The sequence below is a fragment of the Ostrinia nubilalis genome, chromosome 24 (assembly GCF_963855985.1).
Source record: "Ostrinia nubilalis chromosome 24, ilOstNubi1.1, whole genome shotgun sequence".
Taxonomy (NCBI): Eukaryota; Metazoa; Arthropoda; class Insecta; order Lepidoptera; family Crambidae; genus Ostrinia; species Ostrinia nubilalis.
The window spans coordinates 9519263-9541327 of record NC_087111.1 but is presented as its reverse complement, the minus strand read 5'-3'; the positions used below and the strand labels follow the sequence as shown (position 1 = coordinate 9541327).

General features: G+C 39.3%; 1 protein-coding gene across 2 annotated transcripts; it reads left to right on the top strand.

The window, feature by feature from the left end:
* The first annotated feature begins 151 nt into the window (after positions 1-151).
* LOC135083869 (tetraspanin-33-like) lies at positions 152-21845 on the top strand. Of its 2 annotated transcripts, XM_063978614.1 has the most exons (6): positions 152-388; positions 1014-1088; positions 13764-13892; positions 15106-15279; positions 18168-18347; positions 21009-21845. In XM_063978614.1, exons 1-6 carry the CDS (start codon positions 305-307, stop codon positions 21186-21188), a joined length of 822 nt encoding a protein of 273 aa, XP_063834684.1. In that variant the 5' UTR covers positions 152-304; the 3' UTR covers positions 21189-21845. The 2 variants fall into 2 exon arrangements, with proteins under 2 accessions (XP_063834684.1, XP_063834683.1); XM_063978613.1 differs by lacking the exons at positions 18168-18347; positions 21009-21845 and adding an exon at positions 15896-16327.
* Positions 21846-22065: the final 220 nt, after the last annotated feature.

Here is a 22065-nt window from a genome sequence, read left to right as displayed (position 1 = left end):
TTCATTCTGGGCAGAACTTGGCCCAACTTCCATACATGGATTTGGCACTGTCCTTTCATTAATAACGTTAATGTTAACGTTACTGATAAATGAGAAGTGGGGGCGGAATTTGACAGATAGTCGACAATCAAAATCACTAAATTAAAAAAAAACTATTGTGATGTGTGTGTATCGAGTGGGTGACTTCATACAAAAAAAATGTTTTTCTCAGCTTTAATCGAGTAAAATCCTGAATGGAAACCTGTAATTAAAAGCTGTGTGTCCATTCCAATTTATGTAAGGCATTTTAGTCCTACTCATCAAGATGCATCGACGTCGGGGCCCAAATTTTACCTACGTTAGTGGTTGCGTGAAATATATGATTTTCGCCCTGAATTTCATATTTTGGGTAAGTTTGTTGGCTTAAACTAGTTCTAGAAACTTGTGTAGTTGCAAATGATACGATAATTTCGTTGCGGTGGTGGGTAAAAACAATGTTATGCTTATAGTTAGATATAGTCATTGTTCGTGTATTCGATATGATTCATGATGTTCTCACTCTTTGTTGGGAGCGAGTTCACATGACGGTTCAATTTCCCAGCTCCCAGGTCGCTTCCGTTCGCGTTAATGATGGTTACGAAACGATATGGCCGGTGGTTTAGTCATAATTCGCAAAAAGTAGACATGTAGGAAGGATGTGTCCTATAAAATGTATACTTATCTATTTGCTAACTCGTCAGTTAACTGCTTGATTACAGATGCCAGTAATGAGGGGTCATATAAAATGCTTTGAATAGTACAGTCTATGCTATGAATTGAATATATTAGTTGTAAACCTGACTGTATTGAAATCCTTTGTAAAAGTAAATACAGAAACAAAAATTAATACGTATGAAACATACTGGTCCTTACTTAAAAAATCTACAGTTTTCTAGAATAAGAAACACTTCCTGGGTCAGGTTGAAATACACACACACAGGACTTTGGGCTAAGTAGTAACAATATAATATTAAATAATAATTTGTTTTTTCCAGTTGTTCGGAGGACTTCTGATTGGAGTTGGATTGTATGCGTTTATTGACAAATGGCAAGCTACCGGGCTCATAAAGGTAAGAATTGCATGCAAAAATAGTATTATACTAGGCATTTGTAAAATTAGGATATTATCCAAACTGAAAGATTTTGCCTCATAAACTAGAGAGAATTTCCTTCAGAGAGAGTCATGCTTTTGCAGTGGAGACATATGATCATGAAAGTGTTTATAAATAGTTAATCTTTATCAAATAATACTGATTTTGAAATATTAGAATGAAACATGTCAGCTCTTATCACAAAACCACATTATGTTGTGGCGACTACGTCCCACTTACGCCTCATACCAATTAATTAAAATATACTTAATTGTAATACTTCTTGTACAAACTTAAGATGTAAATGCTTTGTTAGTTATAGCGTGTTAATTTTAGAGCATGGTAATTTTAGTTTCTCACGCACCTGCAATTTTAGGATTTTATTGTCGGAATGTTTAACTCAAATCTTTTTAGTGTTTCGCCGATGTAACATGTGGTCCATTGTTGATCTATGCAATTATTGCAGGTGTCTGTGTATCAAGCAACACCAACCTTTGTAATGTCTTTCTATTGTTTGTTGTTTACTTTGTATTATGTTTGTGCCAACCTTTGCCATGTGTTTCATGCTAATTGTTTTGTTTGTATCTTCGTGTTATTTTCACTTTGTTTTACGATTGTTACCTGAAAAGGCCGCCGACCGTCGAGAGTAAAACCAATGTTTAGTTTAGTCAGTCAGTACGCAACCTCGGTACCGGTCGGACGCCTTGAAGGCCCATCCTCGCGCTTACACAATACAGTTACCGTCTTACCAGTCTATATGAACTTTTATTTATAAAAACCTACGAACCCTGCTACCCGAGTATAGAGCGCCGACAGTGGTGACCCCGACGTGATCTTACGTGTTTTATTGTGCGCTTAGGGTTTTATCAGGGTTCAGGTTCGCACCGCGCAGTGATAATTTCGCGCAGTGATAATTTGTAGACTTTCTGACAGTTTTTTTTTGTGAGTGTAATCAGCGTGTCGTTAAAATGGTTAATAGTCCCGTCAAGAGGGATACGCCACTCGACACATTCGCCGACATCGCCGACTTATTAGCTGAAAACGCCAGGCTACGGTGCACGAGGCCATCGCCCCCAGCAGCGGCGATCTCCACACACATAACTGACGAACGATTACGCCGGCTGGAGGAGAACATGGCGCTTCTCATGAAGAATTTGCAACAGGCGCAAGTAAGCAAGGTAGACACGAGAAGTAGCAGGCCACGCGGTCGTTCAAACTCACGCTCGTGTACCTCTTCACGGTCTAGAACTAGACTGACAGACTGGCTATGTTGGGACCATCATCGTTACGGTTCACGAGCGAAGAAGTGCATTGGACCTTGTTCCTACAACAAACCACAGCAGGGAAACGCCAGCGGGAGTCATTAACGGCGGGTGACGCAATTTCCCATACACCTACACGCCGCATCTTCGTTACCGACAAGGCCAATAATGTAACGTTCCTCATTGATACAGGGGCCGACCTTTGCGTATACCCTAAAGCACTAGTCCCTACGGCTTGCAAAGCTTCTGCCTATGGATTAGTCGCCGCCAATGGAACTTCAATAACCACGTATGGTACTATCGCACTGACCTTGAACCTCGGGCTTAGAAGAGACTTCCCATGGATTTTCGTGGTAGCGGATGTACAGAAACCCATTATAGGTGTAGATTTCCTCGCTCACTACAACCTGATGGTAGATGCAAAAAATAAGAGGTTGGTAGACGCGATCACTCATCTTACGGTCAATGGACATGTGGCTGAGTGTGAGCAACTCACTGTGAAAACTTTAAGTGGAACATCACCTTACCTCGATCTACTGTCCAAGTATGTTGCGATAACACGACCAGACGGAGCCATGCAGGAGGTAAAGCACGGAACGAAACACCACATACTGGTGACGCCAGGACCTCCCGTAGCACTCAAACCGCGAAGGCTCGCTCCCGATCGTCTTAGAGCTGCTAAGAAAGAGTTTGATTCGATGGTAAAACTTGGCATCGCTCGTCCATCGAAAAGCCCGTGGGCAGCGCCGTTAGTTATGGTAACCAAGACGACCACATCCTCCACGCCAGAATCCAGTTCATCACCGATTCCCGGAAGTGAAAAAGAGACTGAAGAAAAACATCGTCCATGCGGTGACTACCGAGCTCTGAATGCAAGAACAGTGCCCGATCAGTATCCAGTGCGTCACATTCAAGACTTCGCACAGTGTTTAAGTGGTAGTAAAGTGTTCTCAAAATTAGATCTAGTGCGTGCATTCAATCAAATCCCTATCGCTGAAGAAGACATTCCAAAGACTGCTATCACAACGCCGTTCGGTTTATTTGAGTTCAAGTTCATGACGTTCGGCTTGCGCAACGCAGCTCAAACGTTTCAGCGGTTTATGGACGAAGTGTTAAGTGAATTAGACTTTTGCTACTGCTACATAGACGATATTTTAATTGCATCCAGTGACGAAAATGAACATTTAAAACACTTAGAGACAGTATTTAATAGGTTAAGAAAATATGGTGTAGTGATTAATCCTAAGAAATGTGTATTTGGCCAATCAGAGATCGAATTCCTAGGTTATTTAGTGTCAGCCGACGGTACTCGTCCGCTCCCTGAAAAGGTTAAAGCAATACGGACGTACCCACTTCCGGCCACAGCAAAGCAGCTACGACGGTTCCTAGGTATGCTAAACTTTTATAGAAGGTGCATACCTAACGCAGCCGCTAGCCAATCTAGTCTTAACGAGCTGCTGCATGGTAACATAAAAGGTAAAACTCCAATTGCGTGGACGGATCGGGCGAGGAAAGATTTCGATGTTTGTAAGGAGAGTCTAGCCCAGGCAGCTTTGTTAGCCCATCCTCGGGACGACGCCGAGTTAGGCCTCTTTTGTGACGCATCAAACAATAGCATTGGAGCAGCTCTGCAACAAAAAGTAGGTAACGATTGGCACCCTATCGCATTCTTTTCTAAAAAACTTACTACTGCCGAACAAAAGTACTCAGCGTACGACCGCGAACTATTCGCTATCTATGCTGCAGTCAAACATTTTAGGCATTACGTTGAAGCACGACAGTTTGTAATTTTTACTGACCATAAGCCGATAACCTATGCATTTAGTAAAAAAGAGCAACAATGTTCACCCAGGCAGTTTAGATACCTGGATTTAATAGGTCAATTCTCAACAGACATACGTCATGTGAATGGCGAAGACAACGTGCCAGCCGACGCACTTTCGCGTATAGAGAGCGTTCGTAAAGGCCTTGATTGGGAATCTCTTGCGAAGTCACAGGAAAATGACACTCATCTTAAGTCGTTGTTAGATTCAAATAACTCGTCATTGCAATTACGACTTCTTAGTTTGCCAGATAGCGACACACCAGTCTATTGCGATGTATCAACTCAACGCGCCAGACCCTACCTTACAGAGCCTTTCAGAAAGGTAGCGTTTAACATACTTCATCAGAATTCACACCCCGGGGCACGTGCTACGACGAAACTCGTTTCACAACGATTCGTATGGCCCTCAATGAATTCTGACTGCAAAAAGTGGACGAGAGCGTGCTTGGGCTGCCAGCGTTCTAAAGTGTCACGACACGTTATCACTCTTCCTGGCACTTTCGCACCACCATCTTCTCGGTTTGACCACGTTCATTTGGACATTATCGTTATGCCTTACTCTGAGGGATATCGATACTGCCTCACGTGCGTCGACCGCTTTTCAAGATGGCCTGAGGCGATACCGATACCCAACCAAGAGGCAGAAACAGTAGCACGCGCGTTCTATTCGAATTGGATTGCACGTTTCGGCATTCCAAGCAGAATCACAACGGACCAAGGCAGACAGTTTGAGTCGCACCTATTTAGAGATCTAAACGCTCTACTAGGTTCGAACCACCTACGCACCACTGCTTATCATCCGTCCTCAAATGGTATGGTAGAACGCTTTCATCGGCAACTTAAGAGCGCAATTAAATGTCATACAGCTAACGAGAGTTGGACGCGGGTATTACCAACAGTATTGTTAGGCATTAGGGCATCCTGGAAGGAGGATTTACAAGCTACATCTGCTGAACTTCTATACGGACAGAGCTTGCGCCTCCCAGGTGAGTTTTTATGTAAGAGTGTTACGCCCAACCCAGTGCCTAGCGATTACGTCAACCATCTACGACAGCAGTTTAATAAGTTACAGCCAATCGACGGCACGCGCCATGGCATTAAGAGTACTTTCTGTTTCAAAGATTTGCTGTCGTCCAGTCATGTATTTGTAAGGAATGACGCTGTTAAAGCTCCTCTGCAACAACCCTACGAAGGGCCGTATAAGGTAATAAGCAGGACAAACAAAACGTTCGTACTCGATATACGTGGACGCGAAGTCACGGTATCGATCGAAAGACTGAAACCTGCCTATATTCTGAGAGATGCAGAACACCATCCAAACAACCATCCTGACAGCAGTATACCATTGGAGGTAACTTTAGAGAGTGGCCGAGGTCAATCTACCGGTTCCAATGTTAATTCAGGTTCTCCATCTGCAGCTTTACCGCCTATCTCTATCGAACCGGACTTCCCTCGCCGTTCTGGTAGACGCGTTCGTTTTCCAGACTACTACCAAGCAGGCTTGTGATAATCAAACGTAATTATAACTTCTTTTTTGTAATTTTGTTATTTAGATCACTTGTAGTTTACTTATCGCGATTGTTGTTTTTGTTCTCTTTTGTTCTCGTGATCTAAATCACTGGTAGGGGGGTACTGTGGCGACTACGTCCCACTTACGCCTCATACCAATTAATTAAAATATACTTAATTGTAATACTTCTTGTACAAACTTAAGATGTAAATGCTTTGTTAGTTATAGCGTGTTAATTTTAGAGCATGGTAATTTTAGTTTCTCACGCACCTGCAATTTTAGGATTTTATTGTCGGAATGTTTAACTCAAATCTTTTTAGTGTTTCGCCGATGTAACATGTGGTCCATTGTTGATCTATGCAATTATTGCAGGTGTCTGTGTATCAAGCAACACCAACCTTTGTAATGTCTTTCTATTGTTTGTTGTTTACTTTGTATTATGTTTGTGCCAACCTTTGCCATGTGTTTCATGCTAATTGTTTTGTTTGTATCTTCGTGTTATTTTCACTTTGTTTTACGATTGTTACCTGAAAAGGCCGCCGACCGTCGAGAGTAAAACCAATGTTTAGTTTAGTCAGTCAGTACGCAACCTCGGTACCGGTCGGACGCCTTGAAGGCCCATCCTCGCGCTTACACAATACAGTTACCGTCTTACCAGTCTATATGAACTTTTATTTATAAAAACCTACGAACCCTGCTACCCGAGTATAGAGCGCCGACAATGTTTAATAATTATGTGGTTTTGTGGTTTTCAATGTAGTTTATCTAGCTCAGTTTTAGTTAAGTAATTTACAACACAATTTCTGAAAGTTTAAACTATTGTTTTCTATAGAATTTGTGTTGATGCTAGTGACAAATACACTGATTTATGCTGAAACCAAATATTTCCTTCTAAATACAATACATGCTAAAAGGGTATGTTTCTATTGAAAAATGTATACCTAACAAAAATATTTTCTTTGAACTGTACCTATTTATGTTTACTGATTCACATAATTTAAGTGTAATTTTGTTATTATGAATGAGGAAAATAATATTTAAGTCACCTCAAGAAGTATTTTCATGAAAATATTTACATTATGTGGCTATAGTTTATCAATAATGATACTGACAACAAATATTTATTTACGAATGCTTTATCAATGCACATATTTTGCAATAAAACAAAGTTATAAAACCAGACATAGTTATTATCTGAAACATGTCTTATCAGGTCACATTGATTACATACAAAAAGTTTACAAGTTAAACAATTTTACTCCTAAAGTACATTTTTATAAAGTTAATTTTAAGGCCGGGTAACAGAGAAAATGGCGAAAATGAGGTTTTCATTTTTCATTTTTGAGGTACTAAACAGCAAAATAAAAGGCTAAAATTTTTTTTGGGCATAGTTGAGGATATTTTCTAGGGCTATTAACGGATGGAAACACGATTTGATGAAGTTGACTCGATAGAATAAATTCCCAAAGTTACCTCTATTCGTTTTCTAATAATGGTTTTATTTTTAAAATAAGCGATTTGAGATTCTGAATCTTTTACTAAACTAAAGTTCAGAAATAACTTGAGGGCTTTTAACGGATGAAATTTTTATATTGCGTCTTATTTAGTTACTATGTTAAAAAATGTGGAAAAAATCGCCCATGACGGCTTGGACAATCTCAATCAGTCGCGCGGTGGCGCTTACGGAGGACGGACGCGTGCCAGTTTTTTGGCCGTGACAGTTCTCGATTTGTCAATATTTTTGACAATGATGACTTTGATGAGTCACAGTATAATAATACCAGTGTTACTGGAGAAAGCTAAAATTTTTGATAATTAAGAATTCTGAATTTTGTCTACCTATTGAAATTTAAATCGTTGGCATCCTTTTAAACTAAGACTCTACTCATGATACATTCCTCAAATATGAGACAAAACCAATGAGTTAAAATTACATTTTAATAGTACCTACATACAATCGTCTTCACTCTTTAGAAGAGCACACTGACACAAATAAATAATAAAAAATTAGGTCAGTGGGTCAAATATAGGGGCAGCTGCACGTCACTGAAAGACGATTCTGTTTACTCGGCATCTGGGCTGGAGAACATGAATCCTTGCTTACAGATGCAGATGTAAATAGAGTTATAATTGGACAAATTTTACATGAAATGTTTAACAGAACTCAGTTAAAAGACACATACATGGAATACCAATAAGGTTGCGGAGGGAAAGCTACCTATTATAAACTAGCGGCCGCCCGCGACTTCGTTCGCGTGGACCTCGTTTTACCCCCGTTAGATATGATGTTTTACCTCATTTTACCCATGTTGATAGATGGCGTTTCACGGTTTCCCCCGAATGAATATTTACGAACGTCATACCGTAGTTTGTCCAGTGCTGTAGATTTTAACCAATGACGATAGATGGCGCTTTTAGACAGACACGTCTTATTTATTTATTGAAATAAATTTCAATAAATAAATAAGACGTGTCTGTCATAATGTTAATCTGGGTTATAAACAATAATACTGTAAAGTTTCAACAAAATCCGTTCAGTAGTTTTTGCGTGAAAGAGTAACAAACATCCAGACATCATGACATCCAGACATCCAAACTTTCGCCTTTATAATATTAGTAGGATATTTCACAATCCAAACTAATATTTACTATTTAGCATTTACTTACAGTAAATATTAGTTTGGATCGTGAAATATTTAAAATAAAAAAAAGAATAAAACAAAATAGGGTTTCAAATTACCTATCTATAATCTAATATTATAAAGAGGTAAAGTTTGTGTGTTTGTATATTTGTTAAATTGTAAGGGGTAATCTCGGGATCTACTGAACTGATTTTAAAAAATCTTTCACCAATAGAAAGCCACATTATATCTGAGTGTAATAAGTTATATAAAAACCAAAAAATTCCACGCGGGCGAAGCGGCGGGCGGAAAGCTAGTTTATTTATAATTATGTAAGAGCATAATTATTAAAGTCGAAGTCAAACATTCTTTATTTGTGTGGACCTATATTAACGAGAGATTACAAGAGATTACAAGGCGTCAAATATTTCAAGAAAAAAATAAAAACTATTATAAAGCTAAATTTTGCTCTCATGGAGCCTTTACCTACTCTGACAAATTAAGACTTAGAGAAGAAACTATAATAAAACTATTTAACTGTCCTGCAATGAAAAGCTTGATCGGGTACAACACCTCAAGTTATTTCAGAACTTGATTTCATTAAAAGACTCCGAATATCAAATCGCTTAGGTATCTAAAGTCAAACGATTCTGAAATGTCAAGTGGACTAATGAATAACCCATTAAGATAGTAGCGCCCTCCTGTCAATGACATACCTGGAACGATAGAGTTTTGAACAACTAATAAAAATGCTTTGTCCTAAATGACTGACGGATATCGTAGAGACCTGAAAGTTGGAAGGTGTGTTCTTTTTATGACGTAGGCATCTCATAAGAAAATATTTTCCGAAATGGGGTCATGAAATGAAGGGGGTGAAAAAAGGGGGCAAAGTTTGTATGGGACAAAGTGATTCCTTGGTTCAATCTACTTGAAATTTAGTTTAACAATACCTTAATATAATTCATGAAAGACGTGTGGAACGGGTAGAAAGTAATTTTGGCAGTCATTTTCTTCGAAGTTGATATCAATACTACTTAGTGCCTTTGATTTAATTACTTTTTATTTTTACAAGTGTTTGAAAACTCCATTTCAGATTGTGTTCAATGTCAAGTGAAATCTCAAATTGAAATGTCTCAATCTCAATGAGGAGACTCTGTATTTATTCCTAGAATTCCCCAAACACCGTCAAATTACTCTTTCGAATTCAAGACAGTGCAGTTTCCCATCAGTCTGCTTCGTAATGACTATAAACAAAGCTCAAAGTCAAACTCTAGGGACCTCTGCTTAAACTCCCATGAGTGCACAGAGGTACGCAGGTAACCGCGTGTGATGCTTATAGCAATTTTCGATAGGTACAGAACCCCGTACATACGTCATACATATTATAGAAAGAAAACACCCAGACCAATACAAACAAATATGTTTCTGAGTATTTCTCAAAAAAAATGTACATTTTGATAAAAAAAAGTGTGCTTTGAAACAGTTCAAAAGTTTTATATTTATAAATCATCACACAAAAAAAACACACACACAATTTTGAAGGATGACTATTAATCTTTAAGATAACGAAGAATTATAGCTATAATCCTACTTATTACCAAATATTTAGATATTTTATAAATAGTCCTTTTTTACCTTTCATACAAAAACGTGTTTGCCACCCTAGCTTTTTCATGTATTTTTGTTTCATAAAATGCGATACGTAACTAAATTATTGTAAATTTCTTTGTATTATCGTTCTACAGTAATCGCAGTTTCTGTATCAAATTAATTTTCTATGGGGTGTCATAATGAATTGGCAATTTAAAGCAAAAAAACAAAATGAGTCGCTCTCATTTACTATTTCGTTATTTACTCTTTAGTTACGATTTATTTCTACTTTCCCATGGTTTCTGAACAATTCCGTATTTATTTTACACGGACAACAATAGCTGCACTCTGAATGGCTGTTGGCCTGACGTCTCCGCCATAACATCTATCGCGAAAATTAGTGAAAACGTGTGTGTTTTGTGGGATTACTTTTTCGTAACAGGCAGTAAAATCAGCGATTTTATATAGAACGGTAAGTCTTCATTTAACCATTTTTTGTAATACGTGTGGTACGAACATTTAGTAAGCTTTTATATTGGCTGTAACAAATTTTATCAAAAAATACTTGTTTCTGATCTCATTTTGTCTAATATTTCGTTACGTTTTTTACGAATTTCGTTACGTTACGAAAAAGTACAACATAGTGCTGAGTGTATACTGTTATTACCTGACTAAGCATAGTAATATTCACTACTTAATTTATTTCAAAAAATATAGAGCGTTAATAACAAAAGGATTGGATACTATCTGCTTTACAGAAGTGCCACCAGCAAAAAATTATCAAATCATTTAGATTACGTTTTTATGTGATTACTTCTTTTGTTTTTTTAGGAATGCCGCCATGAACCAATGCCGAAAGGCAATAAGCTTACAGAGAACGACTCAAAATGGATAAACATGATGGAACAAAAATAATTTTATTAAAATAGTATGAATGATTACTCCCTTATTTTATTTCTAACCCCTTAATATTACCCCGTATTTGGGTGCATACTTACAAATATTTCGAATTGAATAAATGAAGAGCATTCACAATATTTCGCCAATGTATAACAAGCCTTATGGCCTTACTATTTCGTTACTACCGTTTCGTTACGTACATTTTTTTTGAGAAATACTCTTCTGCAATTTTAGTATGACATTTTTATTTATTAATAAACAAAGAGACTGAACAAAATTGATGCGTACCTATACTGATTAATGTTATTAACCACATGCAAAGATTCGTGAATTGCAACAACTATAATTAAATTTATTATCCAAGCTCTAAATAATCGCTACTAAGAGTAACTTATCATAACAAAAAATTCCAATCGCTCAAGCTCCCAAGGGCCTACCGCCTACCGATAGGTCGGGTGACGTAATCTAGAAATTCTTTAAGCCGGCGCAGAACTTCCAGCAGGTCGGGCGACGCCACGGCCACTTTGAACAGTGTTTACTTCTGCAGTTATATTTTTATATTTATTCGATTCTAGAATATATTCCCAAAAGGTCTGAAAGGTGTTTTAATTTGTATCACTTGAATATGATTTCTATTAGAAAGTGTTGTGAGTGTGACGCTTGAAGGGAAGGAAGTCAACCTAACCTAACCAACTGCGTATTTCTATACTGTGTAGCTGGAAATTGTGGCGGGAGCTCTTTGACGCGCTGTTTTCGGCGAAGAATTGCGCGCGCAGATTTTGACAGCGCGAAATACCTACTTTAGAAGAAATACCAAGCCTTAATGTATTTGTATTTTTGCATGCTGTTTATGATATAGGCTGGAAGGGTGGTAGGGTATGTCAGTTTTTACAAAGGTCCTATTTCATTCATACCGGGTTTGATGCAGACCGTCCCATTCGTAAAATGGTCACACTCAGATAAAAGCTGTTTAATATTACAGTAGAATCTCGATTATCCGGATATCCGATTATCCGGACTCATTCTTCACGGTTTCTAATTACCGATTTAGTGTCTGGACCCATAAAAACGGAAGGCGCCGCCACCGTAAACGGTATGGACGTCGTCTTAGTTCATTGTTAAAAGAAATAGATTCATCCAATGGTCTAAAATTTAGATTTTTAGACTCTAAATGATGTATCGAAAATCCTTTCTATTGTAAAAAGTTAATTATTGTTTGATTTTACTTTGAAATCGATTATCCGGATTTTCGATTATCCGGAACACCCCTGGTTTTAATTGATCCGGATAATCGGGATTCTACTGTATCAACATAAAAGTTGGAACTATTGTTTTAAAAATTGTATTCTGTAACTTTTATCTGAGTGTGATTATTTTGTGAATGGGACGGTCTGTGTTATAAATCCTTCATTCCTTATCATGAGAAAGGATAATAGAAACTAGTTCTATGGCATGACAAAATTTACTTTAATGAAGCTGCAGGCCTATGCTAGTGGGCCACGTCTGACTTCATGTGCTATTGTATTCCAGCTGTATTTACTATCGTGCAGTTCTGATTAATAGGTTCTTCCGTTTCGTAATACATGTGTGATAATAATAACATATGACTAAATACTGATTTTGTATTGAACTAGCTGCGCCCACCACTTCGTACGCGTGAAAATAGAACTAGCGGCCGCCCGCGACTTCGTACGCGTGGACCCCTATTTTACCCCCTTAGTGGTTGAATTTTGCAAAATCCCGTCTTAGCGAGCACCTACGTTCCATAAGGAACCCGCAATGCAAGAGACTCCTCCATGAAAAACAATCTACACATTACATAATCATAGCTGGGCACCGTTAATCAAATAGTTAACTTCGTTACGCGTTAAACCGCTAATAAAAAAATTAACTTCGTTAAACGTTAAAACGTTACATTTCGCAAGATTTAACGCAAGTTAACGTTAATCGTTAATCCGTTAACACATGATAATTATAACGAAAAAAATAATTGTATGCAAGGTTCAAATAATTTCGAAAGCTTGTAGCGCAAACATAAAAGAGGAATAAATTCCATGCGCGATACAAGCTTTCGAAATTATTTGAACCTTGCATAAGTAGGTAGTACAATTATTTGGACATCATCTAGTACCAAAGTGCTCGAAAAGACAAATCCAACGAACCCAAATTCGATGCGATGCCGCCGTTTCATTTAGGAGTTCCTATGGCCACCTCATGACTCCATCATCAGACCAACTCAATGGTACCATAACATTGCATTGTCATCGTACCTACTTACATAAGTATACCAAATTTCAGCTCAATCGGTTCAGGAAAAATGGTCTTAAATTCAGTTGCAAGAGTTGTCCCACACATACAAACAAGTGTCGTTAGTGATCTGTTTACAAAAACTGTTGTTTTGGGTTCTGGAAGTTCTGGAAGCCCGAACGTACTTGTCAGAACGCGTTTTTCTAGCGTTTTTCAGCGTGCCTGCTATATCTTTTTGGTAAATAGTACTGGATTAACGATTAACGGACTTAGGATAATTTAACGGAAGTTAACGAGTCCGTTAACATCTTTAAAAGTTAACTTAAAAGTTAATCCGTGAATAGAAATGTTAACTTCGTTAATTAACGATTAACGGATTAACGAGTTAATGCCCAGCTATGTACATAATTATAGATGACCCACGCTGAACTGTCCCACCAAACTCAATGACGGGGAGGGCGCTACCATCGTTCAACTATATGGTTTCCAACATGGTAAAAATTGGAACCAGCGATCCGGTATTAACGGTGGCGCCTCGCTGTCAATGTCATGGATAGGACAGTTCAGTATATTGGAAATAAAGGTGTTTTTGTAACGTCAGCGAGACTTCAGATTTATACATATGCTTTGTTATTATCATATTACGTCAATGTGTCTTCCGTACCGCTGACTGAGTTAATTACGTTTGTACGTTCACAGCTGGATACAGTGTACGATGTGATGCTGAATATCAGCCTTCTCATCGCGTTGCTGGGCGGAGTGGTTTTCGTGGTCAGCTTTGCCGGCTGCGTGGGAGCGCTCCGGGAGAACACGTGCCTGCTTAAATTCGTGAGTTTCCATCTTTTTGACAGATTAACCATGGTGGACCGACGACATCGTAAAGGTAGCAGGGAAGCGCTGGACGCAGGCCGCATTGGGGGAGGCCTATGTTCAGCAGTGGACGTCCTATGGCTGAAATGATGATGATGATGATGATGATTATGGTCTCATAATTATGATTACTGAGGACGCGGAGAGACCGGAATGGACGAAAGTACAGGGAAGTCCCCGAAAAAACTGGATGAAAGTGCGCGGGAGCTCCTCCAAGAAATAGGACGTGAGTTTGCGTGGAGCTTGAGCAGCAAGGTTCTCGAATGTACGCCACGTGCCCCCAGCTAGGCGTAGCGTGGATTAGATTTTTTTTATGCACACCGAGGAAGCTCTTGGCCTGTATCTCACCTGATGGTAAGTGATGATCAGGCCGAAGGTGGAAGCGAGCTTCACCCGGAATCCTCAACCACGGAGGAGTCTAACCACAATGTGGACACATGAACTTCTGTTTCTGGTGGAGATGGTAGCAGTTATTAGACCACACCATTGGAGCAAAGAGCTATAGTTAGTTATTGTGCCATTATCACATTTTGAAACGTCTCTCTATTGACAATGACAAGCTTACAACTCTTACAAGCTAAGGATCTTCTCTCCCCTGTAGGGAATACAGGCCTTCTTTTTCTATTTCTATTGCAGATAAGATGAGTCTAGTTGCGTCTATCACGTGGTCTAATAGACCACGTGATAGCAATTAAGAGCCTGTATTTCGACTTTAGCAACACTGATAACTTCGGACATACATAAGTGAATGTGATGCACTTCTTGGCGGGAATCTGAAGCGTCATGTTAGCGGTTTTGTTTTATTTCCTCAAATTCGTGTTTGGGCGACTATTAATGTGTAATAATGGTGAATTATTAACCATTAAGTGTTCGTGAACGTACATGTGTGTGTTCTCTCAAGTTGTCCATAGGAGGTCTCAGTAAAGCACCACAACTTTACTGAGACTCAAAGGGTGGGAAGGGGTCATCTATCATCCTTCATTATATCATTACTTGATCTCATTTTGTAACTCGTATCACATAAATACTTGAAAATGGCACAAATCAAGTCGACCTCGACGTGTATTGCTAACATCATCAAAAAAGAAGAAGAAGTTAATTTGATGCCTTAGTGTTTATAAGAATGTAATGCAAGCTGTTGACTGTAATTTAGTTTCTCTTCTCTCCCCAGTATTCCCTCTGCCTCCTGATCCTATTTCTCGTTGAAATGGGCGGCGCGGTCTGCGGCTTCGTGTTCCCGCGTTCGCTGCACGGTCTACTCGAGCTGAGCTTCACGGAGCGGGTCGTGCACGCTTATAGAGATGATCCGGACTTGCAGAACTTTATAGACTTCGCCCAGAGCGATGTGAGTACCCAGTTTTGCAGGCTTTTAAAGGCTACTGAAGTTTCTTTATCTAGTAAAACCAGGACCAGGCGTTCAGAGCGGTACCATCATCATCATCATCATCATCATCATTTCAGGTTTCTTAATCTAGTGAATCCTGGACCAGGCGTTCAAAGCGGCATCGTCATCATAATTTCAGCCACTGGACGTCCACTGCTGAACATGGCCTCCCCCAAAGATTTCCACATCGCCCGGTTGGTAGCGGCCTGCATCCAGCGCCTTCTTGCTACCTTTTTGAGGGACGCTGCGTTTACTACTTGCAGCCTCCACTCCAGAAACTTGCTGCCTCATCAGTTCTGCGTACTAAGTGCCACGCCCATTGCCACCACTTGCTAATCCGTCGGGTTGTGTCAGTGACTTTATTTGGTCAGTCCAGCGCATAGGTGACCTGTCTCGCGATCGGGTTCCATCGACTTTTCCTTGGACGACCAGTCGCTACCACGACAGTACATTTCTATAGTAAGCATTGTGACGCGGCCTAAGCGTGACTGTATTTGTAGGAGACCAAAGCCACCCAAAGCCTTAAGGTTTACATGAAAATTGGGGTTTTATTTAAGCAATTTTCTTGCGTTTCCAGTTCCACTGCTGCGGTTTAACCTCAGACGGGTACATGGACTGGTCCAAGAACGAGTACTTCAACTGCTCGTCGCCGTCGGTGGAGCGCTGCGGCGTGCCCTTCTTACTATTATCCTATTGCTTGTTCCAACCTACAACTGAACTAAAATCTCTTCCTCCTCAAGCAGCGGCAGTGGGAGATCACTTTAGGGCCTTATTTCAATAGGGAAAAGGGATAAAATCTGAAAGATCGTTCGCACACTCACTGCGACCGCCCGTCGCACAGTCGCGACAGCAATATAATTACACGCGAGCGATAAGGATGGATAGTTTGGGGTCATTGGACGAAATTCTATCCGCTCGGCGACCGGACTTTACCAAACGACCTTCTTTTCCCCTTCTTCTTTTCGTGTCGACAACAAACCTACACAGTGTCAGCCCAAAACTCCGCCACAAGAGTGGCGTTAAAGTCAAAGTCAAAGTCAAAGTATTTATTTGCAAAGAATAGGTACAATGGTTTAGGTGTTAAATTTAGGTAGAGTGCTACTATTCTGCTTAACAATATCAGCATGCAAATTTTGTGTCTAGGAATTCCTTTACACTATATATACAATTGTCTATAAGCCAGTCTTTTAAGTTCCGTGTCATGACAGTGGTTGACCCCTTCTTAAATCTATCTGGAATTTTGTTATAGATTTTTATACACATATAGTAACAGTTTTTTTTATATAACGAAGTTTTTGGACAAAAATCTATTGCGAGTCTATCAGGGAATCTTGTGTTCCTTGGGTATATATCCTTTGCCCTCTGAAATATTTGAGGGTGTTGACTTACAAATTTAAATATTTCGAGAATGTACATGCTAGGAACAGTAAGAATACGTAATTTGGTAAAAAGTGGCCTACAAGAGTCAATCGGTCCACTTCGACAAATAGCTCGGATACATTTTTTTTGTGCAATAAATACTCTTTGGATGTCTGTGCTGTTCCCCCAAATTATAAGTCCATAATTGATGTTGTCAGTAGCACTCATCAAATCCTCCTGAGTGCAGTTGCTTGGGCACTCAAGGCATGACATCAGGTGCTCCATCGACTGTTCTTTTCCCCTGTTTTAACGTTTATTTGTTTGTTCCCTTTTCCAGTTCCACTGCTGCGGTCTAACCTCAGACGGGTACATGGACTGGTCAAAGAACGAGTACTTCAACTGTTCATCTTCTTACTATTATCCTATTGCTTGTTCCAACCGACAACAGAACTAAAATCTCTTTCTCCTCAAGCAGCGGCAGTGGGAGATCACTTTAGGGCCTTATTTCAATAGGGACAAGGGATAAAATCCGAAAGATCGTTCGCACAGTCAGTGCAACCGCCCGTCGCACAGTCGCGACAGCAATATAATTACGTGCGATTGATAAGGATGGGTAGTTTGGGGTCATTGGACGAAATTCTATCCGCTCGGCGACCGGACTTTACCAAACGACCTTCTTTTCCCCTGTTTTAACCTGTGTATGTTTGTTCCCATTTCCAGCTAGGTACATGGACTGGTCCAAGAACGAGTACTTCAACTGCTCGTCTCCCTCGGTGGAGCGCTGCGGCGTGCCCTTCTCACTGTTATCCCATTGCTTGTCCCAACTGTCATAATATTATTTACAACAGGACTATTACTACAAGCTTGCAAGCAAGGGGATTTGAACTATATTACTTTAAAGCCCTAGACGACGCCATGGTGGCGCCACTGGTCGCGCCACATGGTGTCTTGAGCTATCTAATATTCCAAAAATGTAGATACATACAGGGATCCTACGGACAGCTAGCAAACTACAGTATTCTATTCTACGTCGTACACAATCCACGGAACCGCTCGAGCAGTTGTAACTGCTTCGGGCAGTCGTGACTTTATAGGAATCCTCTGCAAGAGCCGCATGTTGTATGTTGATCACCTCTTGGCGGGCCCTCCATACTATTAGAGGGCGGTAGATCTATTTCATTGAATAACACACTGAATACTCAACTTTCACATTATATTGCCTTATTTTAAATACATTTCGTCACTTAGCACAAAAGCGCGCGGAGTCGTCTCCGCGCGTCCCGCTATTCTGACGTTTGATTCTCGTGTGACATTGACATTACGTCAATGTCACTTTGACAGCAGCCCATTGGCTATAACGATACCGCTATTTTAAGTTTTACATATTTCACAATTAACAATACTGCTCCGCTTTGAAAACTTTTGCAATCCGCCAGTGTGGCAGCTCACTTAATGTTTTGTTTTAACACCTATTACATGTCCTTTTCCAGTTCCACTGCTGCGGTTTAACCTCAGACGGGTACATGGACTGGTCAAAGAACGAATACTTCAACTGCTCGTCGCCGTCTGTGGAGCGCTGCGGCGTGCCCTTCTCCTGCTGCATCAACGCTACTGACATATCCTCGGGGCTGGTCAATATCATGTGCGGGTATGGCGTGCAGAACTACCCTGTGAGTATTTTTTATTCTATTTATTGCCGGTTTTTCAATCGTCAGATATCTTTTATCTGAAGAATAAACTTGCGACTTTGACATATTTTCCATACTGAAACTGTCAATGTGCCAAACTTACTCTGCAGTTAAAAGTTATCAGACGATTGAAAAATCAGCCCTTATTTGGAAAATCAACGGCGATACATTACTGGTAAAATTTATACATTAGTATTGAATGAAACTTACAGCTATTACAGATTTCCACAGAATATCATATTGAGTTTGAAATGTCGAAACGTTTAGATAACCACATAACTATAAATATTACATATTATTAAGCTCATAAGCTGACACTAAAACAAACAAAGAAAGAAAATCTATACTTTATGCTCCTTGTGTGTGTGCGTGTGTGCGTGCGTGCGTGTGTGTGTGTGTGTGTTTGGCCTACCTTGGGGAGTATAAAAAAATACTTTTAGTAGTGTACTTAGATGGATGGACTTCTAGTGTATTTAGATGGACAGATTAATTATTTACTGGCAAATACATACTTTAGTAAGCAAATAGCAGGAACCAAGCACGTATAAAACAAAAAATGTGTTTAGAATTGGAACAACTATGTTTCCTGCGTAAGGCTACGTCACGCAACGTTTCCACTGGGCATCTGCGAGGATGAACCAATAGACATGTTGACACCACAGTCAATTGACGTACTTTTTAAAACTGTCAAAACGAAACTCTCCCATTAGTCCAGTCATTTAAGCTTAAATTAGGTAAGAATCTCGGAATTAGAGATACCCAGCTGTAAGTCTGTAAATACTTGTATATTGACACCCTAAAAGTTGTCTCAAAACCTACATATGGTAGGGTGTAAGCAACTATTAAATTTTAAGTTCAAAGGTCACAAAAATCGGTTTTTTGCGCTTTTTTTGGAAATATCTCATTTCCTATGGGTTTTTTGCTATTTGTATCTATTATCAATATTGTAGAATACTAAATTCTCTACAAATTTTGTTTAAAAATTTTTTTTATACGGTGAACCGTTTTCGAGATAGAGGGCGGAGAGCGCGCGGTCACTGCATCACTTCAGGTCAACTTAAGCGGTTTAGGTTTTTCATACAAAAGGATTTTCCCGCTAATTCCCGTGGGAATTTCGGTAATTACTTGTTGTAAATAAGCTTTAAGTTTACTAAGGTACCTACATGCCAAATTTCAAGCGTCTAACTTCCGTTAAGCGTTTAGATTTTTCATACAAAAGGATTTTCCCGCTAATTCCTGTTCCCGTGGGAATTCCTAAGTAAACTATAACCTGCCCAGGTGTATGAAGAATAATTGTACCAAGTTTCGTTAAAATCCGTCGAGTAGTTTTTGTTTCTATAAGGAACATACAGACGGACAGACAGACAGACAAAAATTTTACTGATTGCATTTTTGGCATCAGTATCGATCACTAATCACCCCCTGATAGTTATTTTGAAAATATATTTCATGTATAGAATTCTGTCCGTCTGTATGTTCCTTATAGAAACAAAAACTACTCGACGGATTTTAACAAAACTTGGTACAATTATTCTTCATACACCTGGGCAGGTTATAGTATACTTAGGAATTCCCACGGGAACAGGAATTAGCGGGAAAATCCTTTTGTATGAAAAATCTAAACGCTTAACGGAAGTTAGACGCTTGAAATTTGGCATGTAGGTACCTTAGTAAACTCAAAGCTTAGTTACAACAAGGAATTCCCGAAATTCCCACAGGAATTAGCGGGAAAATCCTTTTGTATGAAAAATCTAAACCGCTTAAGTAGACCTGAAGTGATGCAGTGACCGCGCGCTCTCCGCCCTCTATCTCGAAAACGGTTCACCGTATAAAAAAAGTTTTTAAACAAAATTTGTAGAGAATTTAGTATTCTACAATATTGATAATAAATACAAATAGCACAAAACCCACAGGAAATGAGATATTTCTAAAAAAAGCGCAAAAAAACGATTTTTGTGACCGTTGACCTTGAAATTTAATAGTTGCTTACACCCTACCATATGTAGGTTTTGAGACAACTTTTAGGGTGTCAATATACACGTATTTACAGACTTACAGCTGGGTATCTCGAATTCCGAGGTGAACTTACTATAATGACTGGACTACATAGATTTTGTATGGGACTACAAGCAAGTGACGTCACTATTTTGTCAACCCAATTAAACTACTTTTTTCAATTACAATTCGAACAAAAATCTAAATTTACAGGTAATTTAATAAAATAAATTAGGTTTTTAAGACCAGAATGAAGTCTTTTTAAAACAGTTGTGGTTTCGAATTATTGGGGTATGGTGTCAAACTGTCTATTCACTTACCGAGGCGAGATAATGTGTGCCTCAGCGATGCAAAAAGTTAAGAGCTTAGTGTGAACACTGCGCTAAAAATGGCGTAAAACTGAGCTGAAGCTCTGAAGATTAATATAAAACAAAAATAAAATTGTAAAACAACGCTGTTTTTTTATCTACAACGAGGAAGCTTTTTGTCACAAAGACTCATTTGAGCGTCTTCCCCCTTGTCACGCATGTTAATCTTCTTAATTAAAATAATATGTAAAGTTTTTTGTTGAGTAAACTTTCTGTGACAGCTCGAATTTTCAGACAAAACCAGCAGCTAAAGTTTCTCACCCATTATTGCCATTTACAGGTGGCCGAAGCAAGCAAGCGCATATGGACGAGCGGCTGCATCGAGATAGTCCGATCGTGGTCGGAACGCAACCTTTACACCATCGCGTCGGTGGCACTCGGCGTGGCGCTCTCGCAGTTATTCGTCATCTACCTCGCCAAGACACTCGAGGGGCAGATAGAGCTACAGAAAGCCAGGTGAGCGAGCGAGACAGAGGGCTAGTGAGTTTACATCACAGATCACAGAAACTAAAGGGAGATGTGACCGTTTGTTAGTCGTATACCTCGAAATCAAAAAATCCTTGTAGCTTTTCACCTATTCGCATTTCGCCGCGATATCAAAATTTCTGAATAGATTTTTATTTTTGTAGTATAATTTTTGATCGCTAATTACAATTGTCTAAAAAATTCATAGTAGATTTACTTTCCTGCCTGTCTTCACTGTAGTCGCTTTTCACCTTGATAGATATTTGTTTGTAATGCGTTATTACATATCGCGATATTTCCTTTAAGCACTATACCTCTATAGTTTTGTTTTGTAAATGCATAAAATACTTGCTGCTAACTAAATAGGCTATTAACAATTCATGCTACATCAAAATTTGCTACTGTTGTAAAAATCTGTTAAAAATATATGCTAGTAACAAAAATATACTACCGATATTACACGCTACAACAAAAAACGCTATCACGGTGAAATGCGAATAGGTGAAAAGCTACAAAGATTTTTTGATTTCGAGGTATACGACTAACAAACGGATGTGACAAGGGGGCGGGGCCGGTGTCGCAGCAATATGCCCAAAAACAGAACACATTGCTCGTGAAAGCAATGATGACAGCAGCGACGTCATAATGTAAACAGCTTGCGTAGTACTAAAGATTAATACTGATACCGCAGTGGATAATGAACACATATTTTGATTTCTTTGTGTGTGTGAATTTCTAATGCGACACTGAGTTTCTAATTCAGCGCATTAGTTGGCATCTCTCTATATCTCTATAATTTACATCAAACGCCGTCACAAGCCTCCTATCACATAAAAAAAAAAAAAAAAAAAAAAAGCGAGCGAGTGAAAAAA